The 18,896-nt window shown below is 55.8% G+C and overlaps 1 protein-coding gene across 8 annotated transcripts in view; it reads right to left on the bottom strand.

The window, feature by feature from the left end:
- Positions 1-4,573: 4,573 nt before the first annotated feature.
- KY (kyphoscoliosis peptidase) overlaps positions 4,574-18,896 on the bottom strand; it is a 48,742-nt gene continuing 34,419 nt past the window's right edge. For 7 of the 8 annotated variants that reach the window (XM_007120751.4, XM_028489505.2, XM_028489500.2 and 4 more), the window contains 3 exons: positions 14,462-14,650; positions 12,945-13,135; positions 4,574-9,044 (listed from right to left, as the gene is read on the bottom strand). In XM_007120751.4, coding sequence (XP_007120813.2) covers positions 8,149-9,044; positions 12,945-13,135; positions 14,462-14,650 — 1,276 coding nt within the window. In that variant the 3' untranslated portion in view covers positions 4,574-8,148. The remainder of the gene's footprint in view (positions 9,045-12,944; positions 13,136-14,461; positions 14,651-18,896) is intronic. The other variant, XM_028489492.2, reaches the window with a different exon arrangement.

The following is an 18,896-nucleotide window of genomic DNA, read 5'->3' as shown; positions in this document are numbered from 1 at the left end:
GATGGTGAAGGGAGAGTGGGGTTGGGTCTTGTACTGATGGCTCAGGGCTCCTGCCACATGGTGGTCCTGGAATATAACAGATATATCCACCAGCCAGTGGGCGGATTGGTCAACTGCTCTCACTTAATGCACCTTTCAGCAGAAGTGCCCAATAATGTAATAGCTGCCTTGTGGAGTGCAGAGCTCCTGGTCTCTGGAAGATTCTAGGACAGGCAGGGTGGCCAAGTGTTGGAGACAGGATTTCTTCGTATTAGGCTGGAATCAGTGACTGGTATGATTTTATGAGGGGCCTGCGACCTTCAGATTCTTCAGGGAACAACACACAACACATCAGTATCATCCTCATGATGTGGTGTGGTGGTGATGAGAGCTGAGTCTCACTGAGCCCTTCCTATGTGCCAGGGACTTTGTTCACTGTGTTCTTTTTCACTCATTCAAACCCCATAAGAAGCTTACATGGTGGGTGCTATGATTATCCCCGTTTTACTGCTGACAAAACTGAGACAGGAGGCTCAGTAACTTGCCAACAGCAGTGGCAGGTGGCTGCGCTGGGTTGGAATCCGGGTGGCTGACGGCAGGGCTGGTACCATCCTGGTGTCATCCGCGGATCCGGCCTCAGGAGCTCTGCGAGGAGGGGACCCTGGGGATCCTCAGGGCCCCTCCCCCCAGCCCCGAGGTCAAGCCAATGTTTACAGAGCGAAACTGAGGTTTCAGTCCTGCATTAATGGCTCCTGACCGCACAAGGCAGCTTTTGCTCAAACAGTGACCAGCGGCTAAGAGGCCATCTTTCCAGAAAGAAGCCCGTTGCCTTCTTTTTTTAAAATGGGCTTTTAACACTCTTGTTGAGCTTTAAAAATGTCAAGTGAAGCTTTCACAGACAAAGTCGATTTCCCCCCAAGATCAGGTTCTCTCCACTGCGTTTCTCCTGGGAGGTGGAGAAGGGGATCTGGGGCTGATGAAACAGACACGGAAGGGTTCACAGTGCCCACGTTTGTCCCAGTCCTGAGGACAAGGTGATCACAAAAGATGGGGAGCAGCCTCCAGATGCCTACGGTATTTTGGCTACATTTAATTTTTTGTCATATAATGAAATGATCAATGTTAACTTTCAGATCCCCGTGGGGTTCACATACACACTAATACATATACAGACCAGCAGAGTGCTCACCAGACAATTTGTCATCCCGCAGTCATTTCTTTTACATAAACTTTCCTCGTCCTCCCTCATCACCACTCTTTGTCCATATGGGAGCTGCCAGGGGTCCCTCACTCCTAACATCTGTTCTCCATTAATCGTGTGGCCCAATTCCTCTTGGCCATTCTCGGTGTGGCTGCCCCTCTGCCCTCATGGCACAATCCACCCCACCGTCCTCCCTGCCACCCTGGAGGGAGCGTCCTTGCCCGGTCCCCGCACGGCTGGGGTGGAATTATGTCTGATTCCTTGTGTCACCGAGGCATTCAGCCATCCCCCCAGTGGAAACAAAGCAATCTCAGCACAAGCCTAGGGCGGCAGTTCCCCCGGGAAGAAGGGCACTCCTCCGATCGATCGGTTGCCCTGATTGCTTTTTGGAGGTGAACCCCAGGAGCACGGCCAGCCAGGTGGCAATCCTTGTGTCCTTTAAATCCACATTTCCCACAGGGGCAAAGGAGCTCGTCGCCCAGCATATAGTTTTCAGTTAGTTGGGACAAAGAAGATGACTCAACAGTCTTTTGGGTCAACAGCCATGTAAATAAATCCAGTGATTTATAATTTCGTTTTTGAAAGGACAAATTGATGGTCACTTCAAACACGTACTGATTGCTTATTCTAAATGCAAGGTACTGTTTCATCATGAGATGAAATAATACACAAGTTCGGGGTGCTTCCTCCTTCCTGGAGCACTATGTCTGCGTGCGTGTGTGTGCTCCACGCGGGTGGGTTGAGTGGTGACCTCCTGGAGCCCAGAGGTGGTCAGGACGCCTCCAGAGCAACACCCTCGGGTCTACGGTGCGAGGTGACTGGTTGTCTGTCAGTGGGCAAAGTTGCTGGGAAGCCAGCGCTCACCCACTGGTCTGAATAATCTCCTGTATCATTTGGTCTTGGCTTGAGTTTGGCTGCCTTTCGGTCAGAATTGGCAAACGCGTGGTGCACCTCACTCTTCAGTCCAGTGTCTATGGATCACTAGCTAATCACAATACTCTTTCCTACTGAGCCCGATGTGACCTCAGAATCCTTCTTAACCCAGTGCTCCAGGCAGCAATGACCAAACATGCGGAGAGCCGGTTTAAGTCCAGGTTTCCTTCTCATTCTCAAACCCTTGTGACTCAGCTTTGCCACTGGATACACAAGGGCCTTGAGGCATTTTGTCTCTTTTATGTCTCATCCTGTAGGCGCTTCTCTTTAGAGGATCGGCCTTGGGTACAATGATGATCAAAGGACCAGGAGCTCTGAGTGTTCACTGGACCATTGTTTTCTGAGACATCAACCCTCCTGAAGACAGTCCTGAAAATACTCAGGCTTTGTCAGTAAAAAATGTTTATGCTTTTTGGTCTTAACAAAAGATGTGCCATCTTTGCAGCTCTTTCCTAAGGTAACAGGTTTTCCTGGGGATTTAGAAGCTTTCCTGTAGGAAGGTTTATTCACTGGGCTTGTTTGGGGGGTACTGGCAGGTGCCTCCAAGGGTATTTGTGTTCCTGAACGGAAGCACCAAGCTTAGGTTATAGAGCCTCCTTCAGACTGAGCCCTGGGGGAGAAGCTGGGGCAGGAAACATCATTAGATGAAGGAAAGGCAACTCCATAAGACTATTCATGGCCAGAGGGTCCCTGACCATCCTCTGCCATCACCCTTACCAGCAGGGTGACCATCTGCAGCCACCACCACTGCACCTGTCAGAGGTCTCCCCTGGCTGCGATGCTAAGAGCTATCCTCCACACTGTCCCCTAGAGACGTCCTCAGCACCTTGCCTCTTCAGAGTCCAGGAAAAGGAGGAGACTCTGGGATTTTACCTGCCTCCCTATTAAAACCAGGTTTTGTTTGAAGACCTACATTTTCCACCAACACCTGACCAAATTATGCCTTCTCCAGAGGTGGCGAACTTCTGGAAGGTTTTCATGGACACCTTGTCTTAACCAACACACTAGTCCTGGTGCTCCAGTAAGAGGAAGCACGGAGAGTCACAGGGCAGGTGGAGGTTCATGTCATCAGCGGAAGCGAGCACACAGTGTCACTGGGAGATGAGGAGGGCCTGAACTATGGCAAAGGCTGCTCAAAGGAGTGCACACGGCGTTGGACTGTTCCCAATATGGAACACGGCAGAATGGATCAGATTTCCTCACTGAAGGGGATGCTGGGGTTACTAGTGGCCACTGTGAGTTTGACTTAGGGGATGGGGGTGCATTTGTTGGGGGCCCAGGAGGAGGTGGACGTAATCTGGGGGAGAGTAGTGACTTTGGTTCAGTATCTTTTGACTCAGGGTTGCGGGTGGGACATCCAAGAGACGGCATCCCGGTTGCCGCCTGACTTTTAGTTTTCTTTAGTCCTGCTCACAAAATCAGAGAGCCCCTGAACATCCTGTCAGGGGCTGTTGCTTCCCATTTGGTCCCTCTGCTGGGTTTTCTCCAGCCCCTTGCCCTCAGGCAAGAGAAGAGCCAGCAGCGCAGTCTGCTGGGGGCTGCAGGGCAGGCTCTTAACCCAGCAGGGCCCTTCAGATGTTCCGTCACTGACAATCCCAGGCCTACCGCCTGCCAGCATCTGTTCACCGAGACACAGCATCACAAACTCTCTGGACTGGAAGGGATTTTAGAGGTCATCCACTGCAGCCTCGGGGCTGGCATTTTCAAACTGGTCTAAGAATTTGAGAGTCCCCCTTTCTATTATGCGGAAACTGTGTCTTCTGACTTTCCCTTACCATTGCTGTTAAAGATCACCCGTGGGCCTCCTTCGTAAGGAGAAGCGTGCTGGGGCTTGTGTTTGTGGGTCTAGCAGTGAGGGGCGTGACGAGGCCAGATTTGGGAACACGAATTCTTTGTGTCCTTCACACGACAGCTATGAGAATGGTCTCCATGGTTACGGCAGCTTCTTAGAGGTGTCTAGATTTTCATTTTCTATATTTCCCTAAATGTCTAATTTATGAATAATCTGTTTAGGTAACCTGCTGGAAAGTTTCTGCAAATATATGTATATCAAGGAATATATATTTATATATATTCACAACAACAAAAAGTAGGCTGATAGGCATTTTTGGAACATTTTTTTTTTCTCCCACTAAAAACAGAAATTAGGATCGAATTAAAAAATTTCAAGTTAAACAAGATTCAATGAAATGAACACTGCCTTCATGTTCTTCAAAGGCACGTGAGCCGGAGAGGGGCTGGAGCTAACCTAATTATGTTTCCTTTAATGTGAAATAGCTATTTGCCTGACATTCTATTTGCATCTCACCATCACATTCAAATAGCTGGGACATTGATTTTTTTTCCTAGTGTTCTCTTTGAACATGAAAATGTTTCTTTCCTGTTCTTCCCCCCCCTTGTGAGAACAGTGATAAGAATGGATCGATAATTACATTGTTGGATAAAAATGAATATAAATTTTATTGAAAAACAACACGAGCAACAATGTGGGGAAAGCATACTCAACAGCCAGTGGCCCACACAACTCAATGCACACGTTATGAAAACTAATCACCTCTTCAGAGCTCCAACTACTCATCCAAATGAAAAGAAATGATCGACCTCAGATAAACTGACGGGGGACACAGATGCAGACAACCTCTGAATGCTTAGCCAACAGCAAAGGACGCGACCATACCATTCTGGTCCCCTGTTTGCTGTGGGTGATGGAGCGTATTTCAAGAATTAAACTGGTTTGGAAAGAACCTAGTCCTTCCAGTTAGTGTGGCATCAAAGACCCCAGACCACTGGGAAAACTTTTCTATTTTTTCCGTCCTTTAAGAAGAGGATTTCACAAACTTTCTTGGCAACTTGTCCCTCCTGCTTAACAACAGGAAATACTTTGTTATGTCTAGCCTAAATCTTTCATGCTTCAGTTAATCTATTTATTTCCTTTTAATCTCAGCAGGCTGTGAGGGGTTCGCCCTGGTGGGACAATGTAACATATGGGGAACACACAATGATCACAATCAGACTGAAAACGGAGTCCAGCTGTGCTGGTGGCGCTTCCGAAACAAGCTGAAAAGAAGTTAATTGCGGTTGTGTTTGTAGCCCATTTGCCCCATCCTACTCCCCCCACCCTCCACGACCCTCCATGCCCTTCTGGGGACTTGCAGCAAAAGCTCTCTGAGTTCGATCAGTTCCAGTCCTTCACTGGCGCAGGAATGAGTGTGGTCAAACTGTTCCATCCACTCCTACGGGATTGCCGGGCAAAATACTCCCCAGTCCTATTACATTCACGTCGTCTCGCCATGCCAGGCAGGCCCCAGTCTCACCTCACAACTTGTGCGTGGCAACGACGTGCTCCATGTATACACGAGGAAGCGCTGAGAAGCCACGAGAAAGCACTCAGTGAATTTAACATAAACATCTCAGCTGCATTTTTCAAATTCTGTGGGAAAACCCCGGCGATAGATTCAGCCTCAAGGGGATCTGCAGCGCCCGCAGCTCCGCGCGTAGGGCACCAGGGGGCGCCCGTGCCATTCCGCTGGCCGCTGGAACGCCTCGACCGGGAAACAAAGCTAGGGATTTGAATAAAAGACATCGAAATGCAGCCCCGAATTCTACCCTGAGCAGCATGCGTGTAAAAATTCATGAAGATCGGATTTCATTTCATGTATTTTTACTTTAGTGGGAAGAAATGCACGTGTCGTCTGACTGTGCCTGCAGCTGTCTTTACAAGGGGCGGGGGTGCCTGTTTAAATGAGCAGGGGGCGCTGGTGCCTGTTTAGCTGCCTTTACAAGGGGCGGGGGTGCCTGTTTAAATGAGCAGGGGGCGCTGGTGATGCTCCCCAGGGCTTTGAGAGGCTGGGCCTCCGTCTCCGTCTAGGGACAGAGCTCCTGTTCTTCTGGGCGGCATCCTTTGTGTGCTCTCGAATGTATAGATTAATTACATTGTTTTGTAAAGGAAATCCGCATGTTGTTCTCGGCAGGACTAGCAGCCAGCCCTGGGTACAGGGAGTGACAGGAGTCAGAGAAGGCACTTATTATTTTGATGAAACACAGCACATTCCTTTCAGCCCAAAAAATCAAAGGGGGTGAGAAAAGGCTGTTTTCAGGGTGTACAAACTCCCCTTGCTTCCCTGGTGTGGTGCACAGCGGTTCTGCGTCTGCGGCCTTTGTGCATTTTCCAGGCATGAGTGACACGGTGCTGAATGCCTGGGTGGCAGAGCCTATCAGAGGACGGCTGGACACAGGCCAGGGCAGCTTGGCCCCCCCACGGTGTACTGCCCTTGAGTTCCAGGGCCCCCCGCCTGGTGGAGGATGGGCACCCCGTAGTAACATCTCTCTGGACCGGGTCCATACTGGGTGACAGTGGGGGTTTTCGGGGGAGAGCTCCTAGGGGGATGATGGACTGAAGTGTTAGGAGCCTGGAACTTGAAACAGGCCTGGGCAAGAGAGGCTGCTGCCACCCACCCTGAGCTCTGGGGTGGCGAGGGCAGGGCCCCTTGGTTCCCTCTGTAGCCCCAGCATGAAAGGTCAACTGACGCCGTACCTGGTGCTTATTAAGTGCTCCACGAACATCTGTTGAATATACAAATGCGAGGAGGAAGGCACAGGAGGCTGTGAGGATCCCCGGGGGCCCTGGCTGTAGCTGAGCCCGGGCGTTTGGAGCGACAGTGTGGGGAGGAGAGTGCTGGGCAGTGCTGGCTCTCAGGGGCTGAGACACTGATAGGCAGGGGCTGCAGAGCTGGAGAAGCCAGGAGGGCAGGCGGAACCACCTCCAGCGTCTCCATGTGCTGGGATGGTGCTGCAGTGGCCACGCAGGGCCTCTTGGGGCCTCTCCATTTTTCCCTTCCTGCTGCCCTTGCTGGAGCCAGCCTTTCTGCTGTTGCCATGGCAACGTTGGCCCGAGGTGCTGCTAAGGGCCGGCTGGGCAGCGATGCTTCTCAGGCCTGAGCAAGTAAGGGGCTCTGGACGGTCCCTACGGAAGGCGGGCCCTGGGGGTCTCTCTTGTCTGAGAAAGGGAGCAAGGGGCATAGGATAGCGATCAGCACAGAAACTGCTCCCAAGACAGGTCGAGGTCCCCCCAGGTGTGGCTTTGGTGGTAGGGATCTTGGGGCTGGCAGGGCCCTGTTATCGTGGGGGCCCGTTGGCACTGCGGCATTCTCACTACTTCACCCAAAGTCTTTATTATCGCCAGGGCTCCCCAAGGGCCCAGCAGCCTCCTGGGGCTTCCTGTGAAGGGTGCAGGCTGGGGCCTGAGAGGGCCTGGAGGGGCCGAGTGAATTGCTCTTAGACAGAGTGGACTGAATTACTCCCTTTGAGAGCAGAGTCAGAGGTCTTACAGCCTTAGACTCAGGTGGCAGGGCTGCCATGTATCCCGGCACCTCCTGGCCCCTACCCAGGACACCAAGAGCGGGCACTGGCTGCTCCTGGCCTTGGCGTCTCCCATAACTTTTCTGTTGCCACATTCCCAGCACACACAGGGATTGTGGAGGCCCTCAGCCCCCAGTCAGCTGGGGGGCAGTCAGTTTCCTCTCCACACCTTCCTTCTCGGACCCTGGAAGAACAAGAAGCGGCATCGGGAATGCGGAAGGCGGTCAGGTCTGGGAAAAAGATGACAGTCCAGCCTCCCCTGGGGTCCAGGAGTTGGTGAGAAACACTGCGATGCTCCTTGAAAGGGGCTCTAGGATTCAGGATGACTCAGCCTCGTAGAGCACGCCCTCTTCTCTCTCCGCATCATGGGCAAAGCTTTCGGCCCGGGCAGCATCCCTGCTTTCCCACACCAGCCAGGTAACAACGACGACAGCATCAGCACGAGAAGGGGGCGTCTGGGCAGTGGTGTACAGTTTACAATACCTTAGATTTACATAGCACCTTTGTCTTCTAAAGGGCCTTTGCCTCTGTCCCCTCGGCCACCCGAACACAAACATCACAGCTCCCACGGCAGAGCGGGGAGACTGAGGCAGAGGCCTAGAAGGGATTCCATGCAGACTCAGGGGTGTCTGGGGCTCTCTGCACTGCCCGGAGCAGGGGTGGCGGGGCCCCGGCCCTCACTGGGCATTCACCTTGTATTTCAGGATGTAGGAGTAGAAGTTGTGGTTGGCATTCTCCAGCACCATGACGTAGACCTCCTGGCAGCCGGCTGTGCTGCAGCTGCCCTCCCAGTAGCCCTCGCGGTTCAGGGTCAGGGGCCACGTGTCCTGCCCCTTCACCAGGGCTTTGGCGACACCGTGCAGCTTCAGTTTGAACGGGACGTCGTGGTTGGCGGGCAGCACGCCCGACAGGGGCTCCAGTAGCTCGTTGTCCTGCCCCCAGTTGCCGAAGCTCTCGGGGAACACGGGCCAGTTCACCTTGCTGTTGGTGCAGCACAGGAGGTAATTGAAGACGAAGACGTAGTTGCCCGGCTCCTGCCTCTTCTTGACGAAGATCTTGAGCGCGAACTTGCCGGCGTGGGGCAACTGGACTTTCAGCTCCGTCCGCTTCTCCCGCTGCAGCTGGAAGATGTAGCGCCGCTGTGCCTCCTCGGTGACGGGGCCGTCGTCCCCGTGCAGCGATGCCAGGACGCTGACGCCCTCCTCCACGCCGAAGCTGACGGAGCAGCGCCCGTCGCTGGTGTAGATGACGGGCTCGGTGTGGGATGGCTTCGTGATGCCCATCTGCTCCGAGAACCAGCTGGGCCCCACGGGCTGGTGCAGCTCCGCGGGCAGCCGGACGTCGATGTCCGCGTAGTGGCACTTGAGTGTGTACTCCAGCACCGAGCTGTAGATCTCCGAGTTGCCCTTGGCGAAGATCTGCAGCTTGTGGGTGCCCACGGTCGGAGGGTACACGTCCAGCTTCATTCCGTTCTTCCTGAGGCTCAGCAGTCCGTGCTCCTGCTTGCCATTGAGCATGAACATGAACAGCGTCGGGGCGCAGCTCTCGATGGTGACTGTGACCTTCCCGTTCGCTGTGGAGAGAGAGCCGGGGTCAGGTGAGGGGGGTCCGGCCTGCGCTGATGTGCCGGTAAATGATTAACAACGCGGGGGAAAGCGCCGACATATAGCGTCTGCCCATTTCCGTGGTGTAAATACCTTCACCACGATAGTTTTAAGTCACCAGTGTGACCTCACTGAACACGACATAAGCCGGAAGCAGCACACCTCTGGAAGGGCTCCCCTACCCACGCTAGGTGGCTCTCTTCGAGAGCTGCAAGCTGGGCGGGAGGGGGTCTCAAGAAAAAAATCTGCCCCCAGCTGTATGTGCTCCCCTTGCCCGTTTGATTCGTATCAGATGAGTGTTGCACGAAGCCTCAACCTGATTCTAGGGCAGGGGAGAGGGCCGAGGGACAAGGAGGGCCCAAGACCCTGGCTGGAGAGCCTCCAAGTCTCAAGTCTTGCTTTCACACTGCTCCCTCCACCGTCTGGGCCTTACCTCATCACAGCTGTCATGTCAACACATCACCTTAAAAACGGGTTGGAATGGTTTCCCTCCTGGAGGCTGTGCTCAAGGGGCAGGGCTGCTTCCTTGCGTGTCCCCCACTCTCCCTGCGCCCCCCCCCCACCCAAAGCCACCCCAGGCCGCACGTCTCTAATGGGGTCAGTGAGTGCAAGGGAGGGTCTTCTGCACCCACCTTCCCTGCTCCTTGCCTCTCCCCTTGGCCCTCCAGCGCTGTCTTCCTCTGTCCTGGTCACTGCTGTCGGGGAGAGGGGCTGAGTTCTCTGGTTATTGCGGCCCACCAGCACTCCCCTACCTGGTCCTCCCTGCTTTGCAGGACCGCAGGGAGGGGGAGGGCTTCTCTGAGAGCCTCGCCTTCCTCTCAGAAGCTGATCACCTGCTCCTCCTCCCAGCCACCTCCCCAGTCCCGTGCGTGGATGAGCGCAAAGGAAGGAGACAGACTAGTGTCTGCTCCATGCTCCCGAGTAGCCTTTCCCCAGTCGGGGGTCCAGTGCTCTTGCTGGGTAGGCAGAAAGCCATGCCCAGGCTCTGGGACAAGTGTCCCTGAGACTTCCTATCTAATCAGCCACGAGGTCCCCGACTCCAGGCTGCTCCGCTACTGCATTCAGTGCTACCTCCCATCTTGGGAGTGAGTGAGACTCCCCACACAGGCAGCAGGACCGGGATGGGGGCTCCATCAGCCTCCCCCCTTCCTTCTTCATGGCTCCTGCATCTGGAAGACTTTCCCTGCCTTCCCAGGTACTGCCAACTCCTCACCTACCTTACTCTCCAAAACACCTCCCCACTGCAGTTCCCCTCCACCCAGTCAGCTCTCTGAAATCTGGCCTCTGTTCCCGTTCTCCAAGCGTTCAGTGACTTTCTTGGATGATCTGCGCCGCTGGCCATGCCCTCCTGGAAGTCCTCTCCTCGCCTTGCATCCACCACCCTCTCCAGCCTGGCCCTCTCTCCACCCTCTGACCACCACCTGACCCCTTCCCTTTCCCGTACACTAATTGTGGCATTCTTTGGGCTTATGTGCTATTTTCTTTGTCTACACTCTTTCTCCACTGCCACCAGCCACCATGGGACCTGGTGACCTCCAAAGGAAAGTGACCAAGAACAACAAACTTGTTATCAACCTCTCTCGGTTGAATCCCTCCTCTCCCCTCACTTCCTAATCTAAGCCAGCTCAGAGGGCAGAAGCTGTCTCAGCCCTCAGCTGCTCATGGACCCTGTCCTGCTCCATCTTGCACCACAGTTGGCTGTGTGGTCCCTGTGTAATTCACCTTTGATGCATGGAGCGCTCCCAGCATCTCCACATGGCAGCCCGAGGGCTCCTGAAAATATCCACCCGGTCACTCCGGGGCTCACTTCACCATCAAACCGGAGGCCAGTGGAGAGGCCTGTCCCCTCCTGCCTTGCCTGAGTCAGGACCGTCTTCGGGCCCACACAGTATCCCCTCACCTCCTCCCAGGGGACACCCCTTCACGTCCCAGGGCCCTCACACATGCTCTTCCCCATACCGTGTCTCCCAAACCTGGATGAGACCTCAGTGTAACGTTTTGACTGCAAAGAAAGCTTTCCTGATGCCCTGGGGGTGAGGCTGAGCTGCCTGGAAGCCTCTCTCCTGGCTCTGCATCTCCTCCAGGGAACTTAGCACCGTAGTAATGAATTGGTTATGTGTAACGTCCGTCTGTCCTCCCTGCGGGCGCCACAGGGAAGGGTCTGCCTGCCTCCTTTCCTGCCACGTCCCAGGCCTGGCCGGGGCGCCTGGCCCAGGGCGTTCATGGAAAAGGTGAGTTGACTGGCTGGGTAGACTTGAAATAAAGGATTGGCGACCCCTGGGGACCAAGCTGGAGCCTGTGACCTCCTCTTCCCCTCACCCCTCCTTTGCCGCCCTCACTCTCTCCTCCCTGCCTTTTGCCCGCATCCGTTTTCCTCTCAGCTTTCTTCCCATCCCCAATTTTAAGAAAACTAGCTCCAGCAAAGAAATATTCTATAAATATGCTTCATGAATATGCAATCACATTTTAGGTTTACTATATATTAAGAAACCCAGTGTTTACATGTCTCTGTCTCTTGAAAAGGCAAACCCCTTGGGGGCACTGTTTTGACGCTGCTGTGACCTGGCCCACTCCTCCCTGTGGCCCTGTGACCGCTGGAGCAGGTCCCCATCTGACGTACGTGGAGGAGCCACCACACTCCCGAGACGGCAGCTTCACGCCGTTATCTTAGCAGCAGGAGCTGCCAGGTATTTGTAGTGTTAGAAAAAGTATTCCCGAGCTCAGCAGCCTAGTTAAGGAGACTGCCGTGAGGTGGAAGGGACAAGTCAGCTGGGACTAATGTGGGCGCCCCCATAGTCCTGAATGTGGGGTGGGGGGGGTCCCCCGAAGACCCTCCTACAGACCCCGCTGTGCTCACACCAGGTGAGCTCAGGCCTTCTCTCCTGGGAGCACACAGGCCCCCGGGGGCAGAGATGGGGCCCGCAGGCAGTCCTTGGAGGAAGTGTGGGGGTGCACTGATCCTGCTGGGCTGAGCCCTGACTGTGGCTCCGGCACCCCGGGGCCCAGCCCTCCATAGGCCTTGTAATTCCCAAACACACCCAGCTGGCTGCCCGTGGCCCCTGTGGGGAGGTGGAACAAAGGTCAGTCCAGGCCGGCCTTGGGGACAGCTCGGCCGGGGGTCCTGCATGCCCAGCCCTGGGGAAGTCGGCTGAAGAGGCTGGTCCCGCCTTCAGGAGGGAAGGATGCAGGGCAGCGGGCAGAACCGGCCGGCATCCAGGCGGCGAGGGAGCTCTGAGAGGCCAGGCAGCGCCCCTGGAGCCCGGCCGTCGTCTGGGGTGCTTGAGCTCCGACCTCGGAGGCCTTGCTGTGTCCTTCCTGGAGCACGGCCTCCCATCTCCCGTGATGCCTGAGCTCCTCCAGCTCCCAATACCCAGCTCGGTGGCTACCCCCCCCCCTACTACAGCCCCCGGTGCCCTGTCCTGGGACACCCCTGCCGCTGGCCCACTAGCTGTTTAGGCCACTGATACGCAGACCCTGGCTCAGCCGGGTCAACACACATTCTCTGCCAGGGGTCTAGGAGCATCTGTCGGGCACCTGAGCTGGGAGGCGGGTGTAGCCAGGTCTGAGGCAGTCCTTTCCCTGCCGTGTGAGCTGAGAGAGACTCCCCCAGCTCGGGCCCACCAGCCCTGGTGCCCCGACCCCGGGCTGAGAACGCGGCCCTCAGGCCAGGGAAACCTCGGACCCCCTACGCATCCCTGTCTTGGATTATGCTGGTGGGAGGGGCTTCTGTCCCCGCCAGTGTGACCTGAGGCTGCGTCCTGCCCTGATGGCCTGACGGCCTGGGCTGCCCCTGTCGTCCCTGCACAGCCCCCATATACAGCGCCCAGCGAGCTGGGCCCCGGCAGGGCAGCCCCACGGGCCCAGGTTACCTGTCTTGATGATGGAGGTCTGCGGGTGGGCACTCAGCATCCCCTTGTTGTAGAACTCACTCTTGTGATACATGTTATTCTCAAACTGCCTCAGAGATTGAGGAGGCTTGAGCAGTTGCCAGTTCTTGTTGTCCGGGAAATGGTCCTCGATAAACAGTGCAGGGTGGGTGAGGAAGTAGAATTCATTGTAGCTGGAGGGGGCAAGCAGGTCAGCGGTCATGTGGGGGGAGCAGGCCCCGGCCGTGCAGAGGGGCGGGGGGGCCCACAGCGGGTCTTTGGGGCCTTCTTTGGGCTAACATATCCTAGCGGGGGGCCCAGCCACTACCCAGTGGGAAGAGGCACCATTTCCAACCCTAACGTGGGTGCTGCAGATGCCCCCTCGGTGGCTGCTTCCATAAATAGGAGGTGAGACAGGATCTGAGGCCCCTTTTGAGAGAAGGCCACTGCCCAGGCGGGGCTGTGACCAGGCGGGGAATGGGCTGCCCCTGCTCTCAAAGCCAAAGAGATTTGAAGGGAGCAAAGCCATGACCCACAGACCAGGTGCCAGTGGAGTGGAGGGAGGGCAGGGAGGGAAAGCCGGGTGCACCAGTCCGTCCCCATGGTGACCTGATGTGAGTAGCTGTACAGGTGGGAGGCTCGGATGTGGTCCCTGGGGCTGCCTAGACACGGCTCTCTGGGGGTCAGTGAGGGGGATCAGGAGGAGAACGGGGGACTCATCCGACATGGGCGAGCCTTCCCTCGACCCAAGGTGAGCAGCACCCAGAGCTGATGCAGCAAAGCAGGGGCGTGACCGAACACGTCCTGCATGTACAGGCTCTGTGCACGCGCTGGTATCTGCCCCGCGTGCAGGACTGCCAGGATTGTAACTGCACAAATGGGACACCGTGCTCTCATTTTTCTGGATGAAAAGGCATCTGAGCTGCTGATGGACACCAAGATCCAGCACGAATGCGTCATGGCCTTAGCTTAAGGCCGGAGCCTCAGAAGACAGATGCACTCCAGCCCCCGGAACCCAGGCCACCCTGCCCCGCTGTGGCCACAGGGAACCTGCACGCCCCAGCACCCCTTCCCGCAAACCAGAGCCCCTTTCTCAGAGGAGGGATTCAGCTGCATTCAGCCCAGAGAGCAGGAGGAGGAACCCCGGTGTCTGGGAGAAGCAGGAGAGAATGCTGGCAACTGTACCACAGTCAGCGGCCAAAGGCCTGATGGGAACCTGCAGACACTCAGAGAAGCTTCTCAGCCCGGCCTTTCCTTGCACTTGGCCTGTGGGCAAACACTGTGCTTTTAGCGCTTGGGTGGAGGGAGCGCTGGGGAGCCAGAGGGGGGATTTAGACAGTGGAGAGTGAGGTGACAGAAAGGCCTGGGCCCTTATCATTGGCCTCCACCAGAGGAAGGGTGGGAGCGGCCAGCAGCGCACGGAGGCCCCCCAGCTCTCCTTCCCCTTCCATCCAGCCTTCTCCACCTGCTGCCTCCTCCATCTCCACCCACCAGACACCCCGCAGAACCGAGGTACTTACAGGAAGGTGAACTTGGAGGTGGTGGAATCCACCAGGCCGCTGCCCCAGGTGCTGTCCACCAGGTGCCATCTCCCCTCCAGGAACACGGCGTTCCAGGCGTGGTCAAACTCCCCAGAGAAGCTCTGCCCCGGCTGGTAGCCAAAGCCCTTGGAGTAGCCAGGCACGGTCACGCACTGCACGCCAGCGATCCTGGGGCGGGACAGGGCTCTGAGAGGCGGCTCCTGCTGGGGCTGCGTCCAGCACCACAAGTCTGTCTGTCTGTGGCCCCAGGCCTTAGGCGCATTTGCTGTCCGGAAGTCCCTCCGGGCCTCTCCTTTTCCCTGCCTCTCGCCCAGTCACACACACACAGCCTTTTGTCTGCAGAGCCGGCGGACAGGGGGACACAGGGCTGGCTGGTCCCTCCGGCGCGGCCTGGCTGCAGTCCCCGCTGTCTGCTCCCCCTCCAGCCTCTACAGAGCACTTGGGAATGCCTCTCCCCAGAGCCTGCCTGAGGGTTCCGCCGGCAGCCGCAGGAGGACGGCGGTGCAACAGTGAGGAGTGCCTGGTGGACACGGAAACCAGGGGCATGCCAGTGCTCTCGACTCGACACACGTGGCTGGGGAGCTGGGTCGAGGTGCCACGGGTGGGGCGTCAGGCACGGTGCTGCACGCGAGGGTGCGGGAGAAAGCTGAGCCCACCTCCACCGCCACGTCCTGCCCACGGACACCTGTGCGGGGACCCCTGGGGCAGGCCAGCCGGGGTCCCCATCTTGACCTGGGGAGGACTGGCCCACTGCCAGGGCCACCACGGTGCATTAAGGCCATTTGCCGACTGATCGCCCTGGCCACGGTTTCAGAGTCCCCTGTAGCTGTTACTTTGGGAGTGGAAATGCTGAGCCGTCAGCCCGAGCTTTTATCAAGACCCCCTTGACAGTGTGTTCCCCCACTGCTCACAACCAAGCTGGCCTGGACGGTGGGGCGATGGGCGCTGGTCACCTCTGGGGACCAAATAGCAAGCTCTAACCTGGGCACTTGTAGCTGGAACACTGAGGCCCAGACCTGGGCTGTAGGCAGCACCCCACGGCCACGGCAAGCGCCCTGAGAGTCTTGCCATGGCCAGCTGGCCCTCTCCTTCAGCAGCCCTGCCCCCACATGGCAGCTCTTCTGGCGCAGGGGACCCCCGGTGCTAGCCCTTCTGGGGCCTCTGTGTGAGTTAGAACAAGGTGCTCCTTCTTCAGGACACTTTCCTTTCACTGTGGAAGGTTGGTGTAATCAACGCCCAAACCCGTGATATCCAGGATGCTCGTGACGGCCCATCGGATGGGTCTCAGCACGAGCTGCCCGCTGACTCTGCCCTCCCCTTGCACAAACCGGGGCTGTGCTCCGGGTGTCGGCCCGGCCTGAATCAGGGAAGCGGCCTCGGGCAGCTGGGGTCCCTCCGGGAGCAGGTCTGCAGCTCAGTTGCTCTGAACAAGAGGCCATGGAGCCTCAGGCTGATGGGGTGAAATGGCCATGCACACAGGATAGGAGTGGGAAAATTTTCCGCATAAAAACGACCATTTAATTAACAATTAGTAGAATATTGGATTAAATACGACTTATCTCTATTTACATATCATTTGTTGAGAGACCTAGTGAGGCAAAATATGGAGCCTGCAAATTACCAGATTCCACCTTGCCATGGGGGCCGCGCACGTGCCCACGCGGCCTGAGCTCCCCTCTCCTGCCGCGGGCGAGCCTGCTCTGCTGAGGCTCCTTATGGGCTGGGAAGTTTTGCAGGCCCCCACCCTTCTGCCTGCCAAAAGGACGTCCAGGCCTCCCAGGCTGCCTAAGAAATCCCATGGGAACAGACCAGCTTGGGCCCGTGGGGAGGATTTGGGGAGCATTTGGGGGGCGGGAGCAGAGAACGAGAGAAACCAGATTCCGACGGATGTCAGGATTCTGCTGGCAAAAGCCAACACCGAGTCCCTGGAGCAGAAGGGCCGCCCAGAGGCCCGAGGCCTGGGAGGGGTGGGCCCAGGACCCCAGGGGAGGGAAGTGCAGCAGGCATGCTTGGAGAGAGCCCCTCCTCATTTAGCTGCAATGGGATGAGGCCCAGGGGGGTTGTTCTCAGCCTGTGTGATCTGAGTGAGTTTATAGTCTTAGAGGAAACAGCCGGCAGAGGGGCGAGGTGAGGGTCGCATGCCAGGCCAGAGGGCTGGGACTGAGGTACGTGGGTTGGGGGCACCTTCCATAGGAGGTAGGGCTCCATATACTCAGAGAGTGGACGAGGAGGAGGAATGTTGAGAAAAACATTTAACGGGGTAGGAGATGCTCCTGACACGCTGTTAACTGACAAGAGCCTAGAAAACCCCACCATCAGCACAAGGCGTGTGTGTGTGTGTGAGTGTGTGTGTGTGTGTGCGTGTGTGTGTGTGTGTGTGTGTGTGCGCGCGCGCATGTATGGGAAACAAGAGATGGGGGAGGGCAGAGAGAGAGACAGCACAAAAGTCATCTGGTCTCTTAGTGATGGGATTATGGGTGATTTTAATTTTCGTCTTTAAGCTTCTCTTTATTTTTAAAATTTTCAATAATGATTATGCGTTACTTTTTGAATTGGAAAAACAATCCATAAATACTACTTGAAAATGACACTTTCAGTGAGTTATTTTCCTTTCTTGCCCAGAACGTTGGTGCATATGAATTTCTAGGATGATGTGGAGGGGCGTGGAGTACTGGGACAGCAGTGTTTACACAAGGGGCTGCTTGGCAGGAAGGGAGGGGAGCTGCACCTCGGGAGGGTGTCTACTTCGCTCTGAGCGAAGTCAAGGGGGGAAGGAGAGTGCCGAGAGCCCATGCGGCCTCCAGGTGCTGTGAGAAGGATGGGGCTGGTACTGATGTGGGCAGATGGCTGGCTCGAGCTCCGCCGGAGTGTCCTCCTGGGAGAAGCCGTGTCCCCGGGCAGAGGTATCCTCCCACCACGCGGGGTGAAGTGGAGGTCAGAGTTGAGCACCAAGTAGGGGAATAAGAGTGAACACCCCGCCCCGAGCCTGGAAAGGGCCGGAGGAGGGAGAAGCGAGTGGCCAGCTGTCCTCCCAGAGGGCTCGGGGCTGGAGGCGGTGATGACTGGGCTGAGCCGGGAGGGCAGGGCTCACCCCAGTGTGACCTTGCCAGGCTCACTGTGGGCAACACGGAAGGTTGGCATTAAATGATCTCTAGGGGTTGATTCTCTTCTGACAGGCTGAGGAGAAGCTGGGAGGGCCGTGGGGAATGCCTAGGGCAGAGTAAAGATGAAAAAAACCCCCTCAGCTGTACGCTTCTGCCATGCTTGACTATGATATGAGGATATTTTATTACCTGGCAGCAATGTGCTAGATGAATTGGACAAAGAAGTCATAATGTAAAGCATTATTGTTAATAATCCATAACTCTCACGCAAGGGTGTGGACCTAGTAATTCTAGCTGCTGGTTGCCAGACAGATGACCCACCACCATCTCAGGTCATCAAAAGATCACCAACTGTATACACTCTGTGCAAAGCACTGTACCAGGCGCAGGCACCAGGGGATAATATCACATATCATATCATTTCAAAATGTAATAAATACTATAACATAATAAATTGTAATATTCTAAACATAAAGCTCACTGGCCACCCTAGATGTGCTCATAGTCGGAAGGGGGCAGATATGTGAACGGTCACGAAGATGCTAGTGATAAGCATGGCCCTTTCAGGGAACCCAAAGGAGCAGGAATTTGCTGGAAAGCTCGGGGAGAGCACTGAATAAGGGCAGAGGAGGAGAAACGTTTCCGCCTCTCAAAGAACCCCAACCAGCCATCCTAGAGCCCCAAATATCAGCCAAGGAGATGTATCTAATAACCTCAGGCTGCAGAATCTTGGTTTTTACTTTGGACAGTTTTGAAAATCCCAACGCCAGTGGTTTTATTGAGGAGGTGATGGATCCAGACTGTGACTGTCATTTTAAACAGAGACGATCCGGGCCTTGGCAGCAGGGTGGCTGAGCGGCCTGGGGTGGGCAGCGTACCCTGCACATATCAGCCCCCGACCATAGACAGCGGGCTTCCTCACCTCTGACCACTTCTCCCAGGATGTCGGAGCCACACAGCAAAAAAGGGAGGGTGGGAAGGCTATAGGAGAGGCAGCGAAGCATGCTCTTTTCTCCCATCTTGATGAAAACATTGCGATTTCTAATAGTAAAATTAGGAAACACGGTTTCGTTAACGTTAAGCCCAAGGGCCAGTTTAACTGGGCAAACGTGTGAATTAGAATTTTTAGGGCCTTGCTGTTCCTGAAATGGTCCTCAAGAAGGTCACAGAAAACAAATTTATGGTGACCAAAGGGAAGGTGGGGGAGGGATAAACTGGGAGTTTGGGATTAAAATATACACACTACTATATATAAAACAGATAACCAACAAGGTCCTACTGTATAGCACAGGGAACTATACTCAATATCT

This window comes from Physeter macrocephalus, chromosome 1 (assembly GCF_002837175.3).
Source record: "Physeter macrocephalus isolate SW-GA chromosome 1, ASM283717v5, whole genome shotgun sequence".
In the NCBI taxonomy this organism is placed as follows: domain Eukaryota; kingdom Metazoa; phylum Chordata; class Mammalia; order Artiodactyla; family Physeteridae; genus Physeter; species Physeter macrocephalus.
Note: the sequence above shows the minus strand (reverse complement) of the source record. Positions and strands in the feature narration are given on the sequence as shown.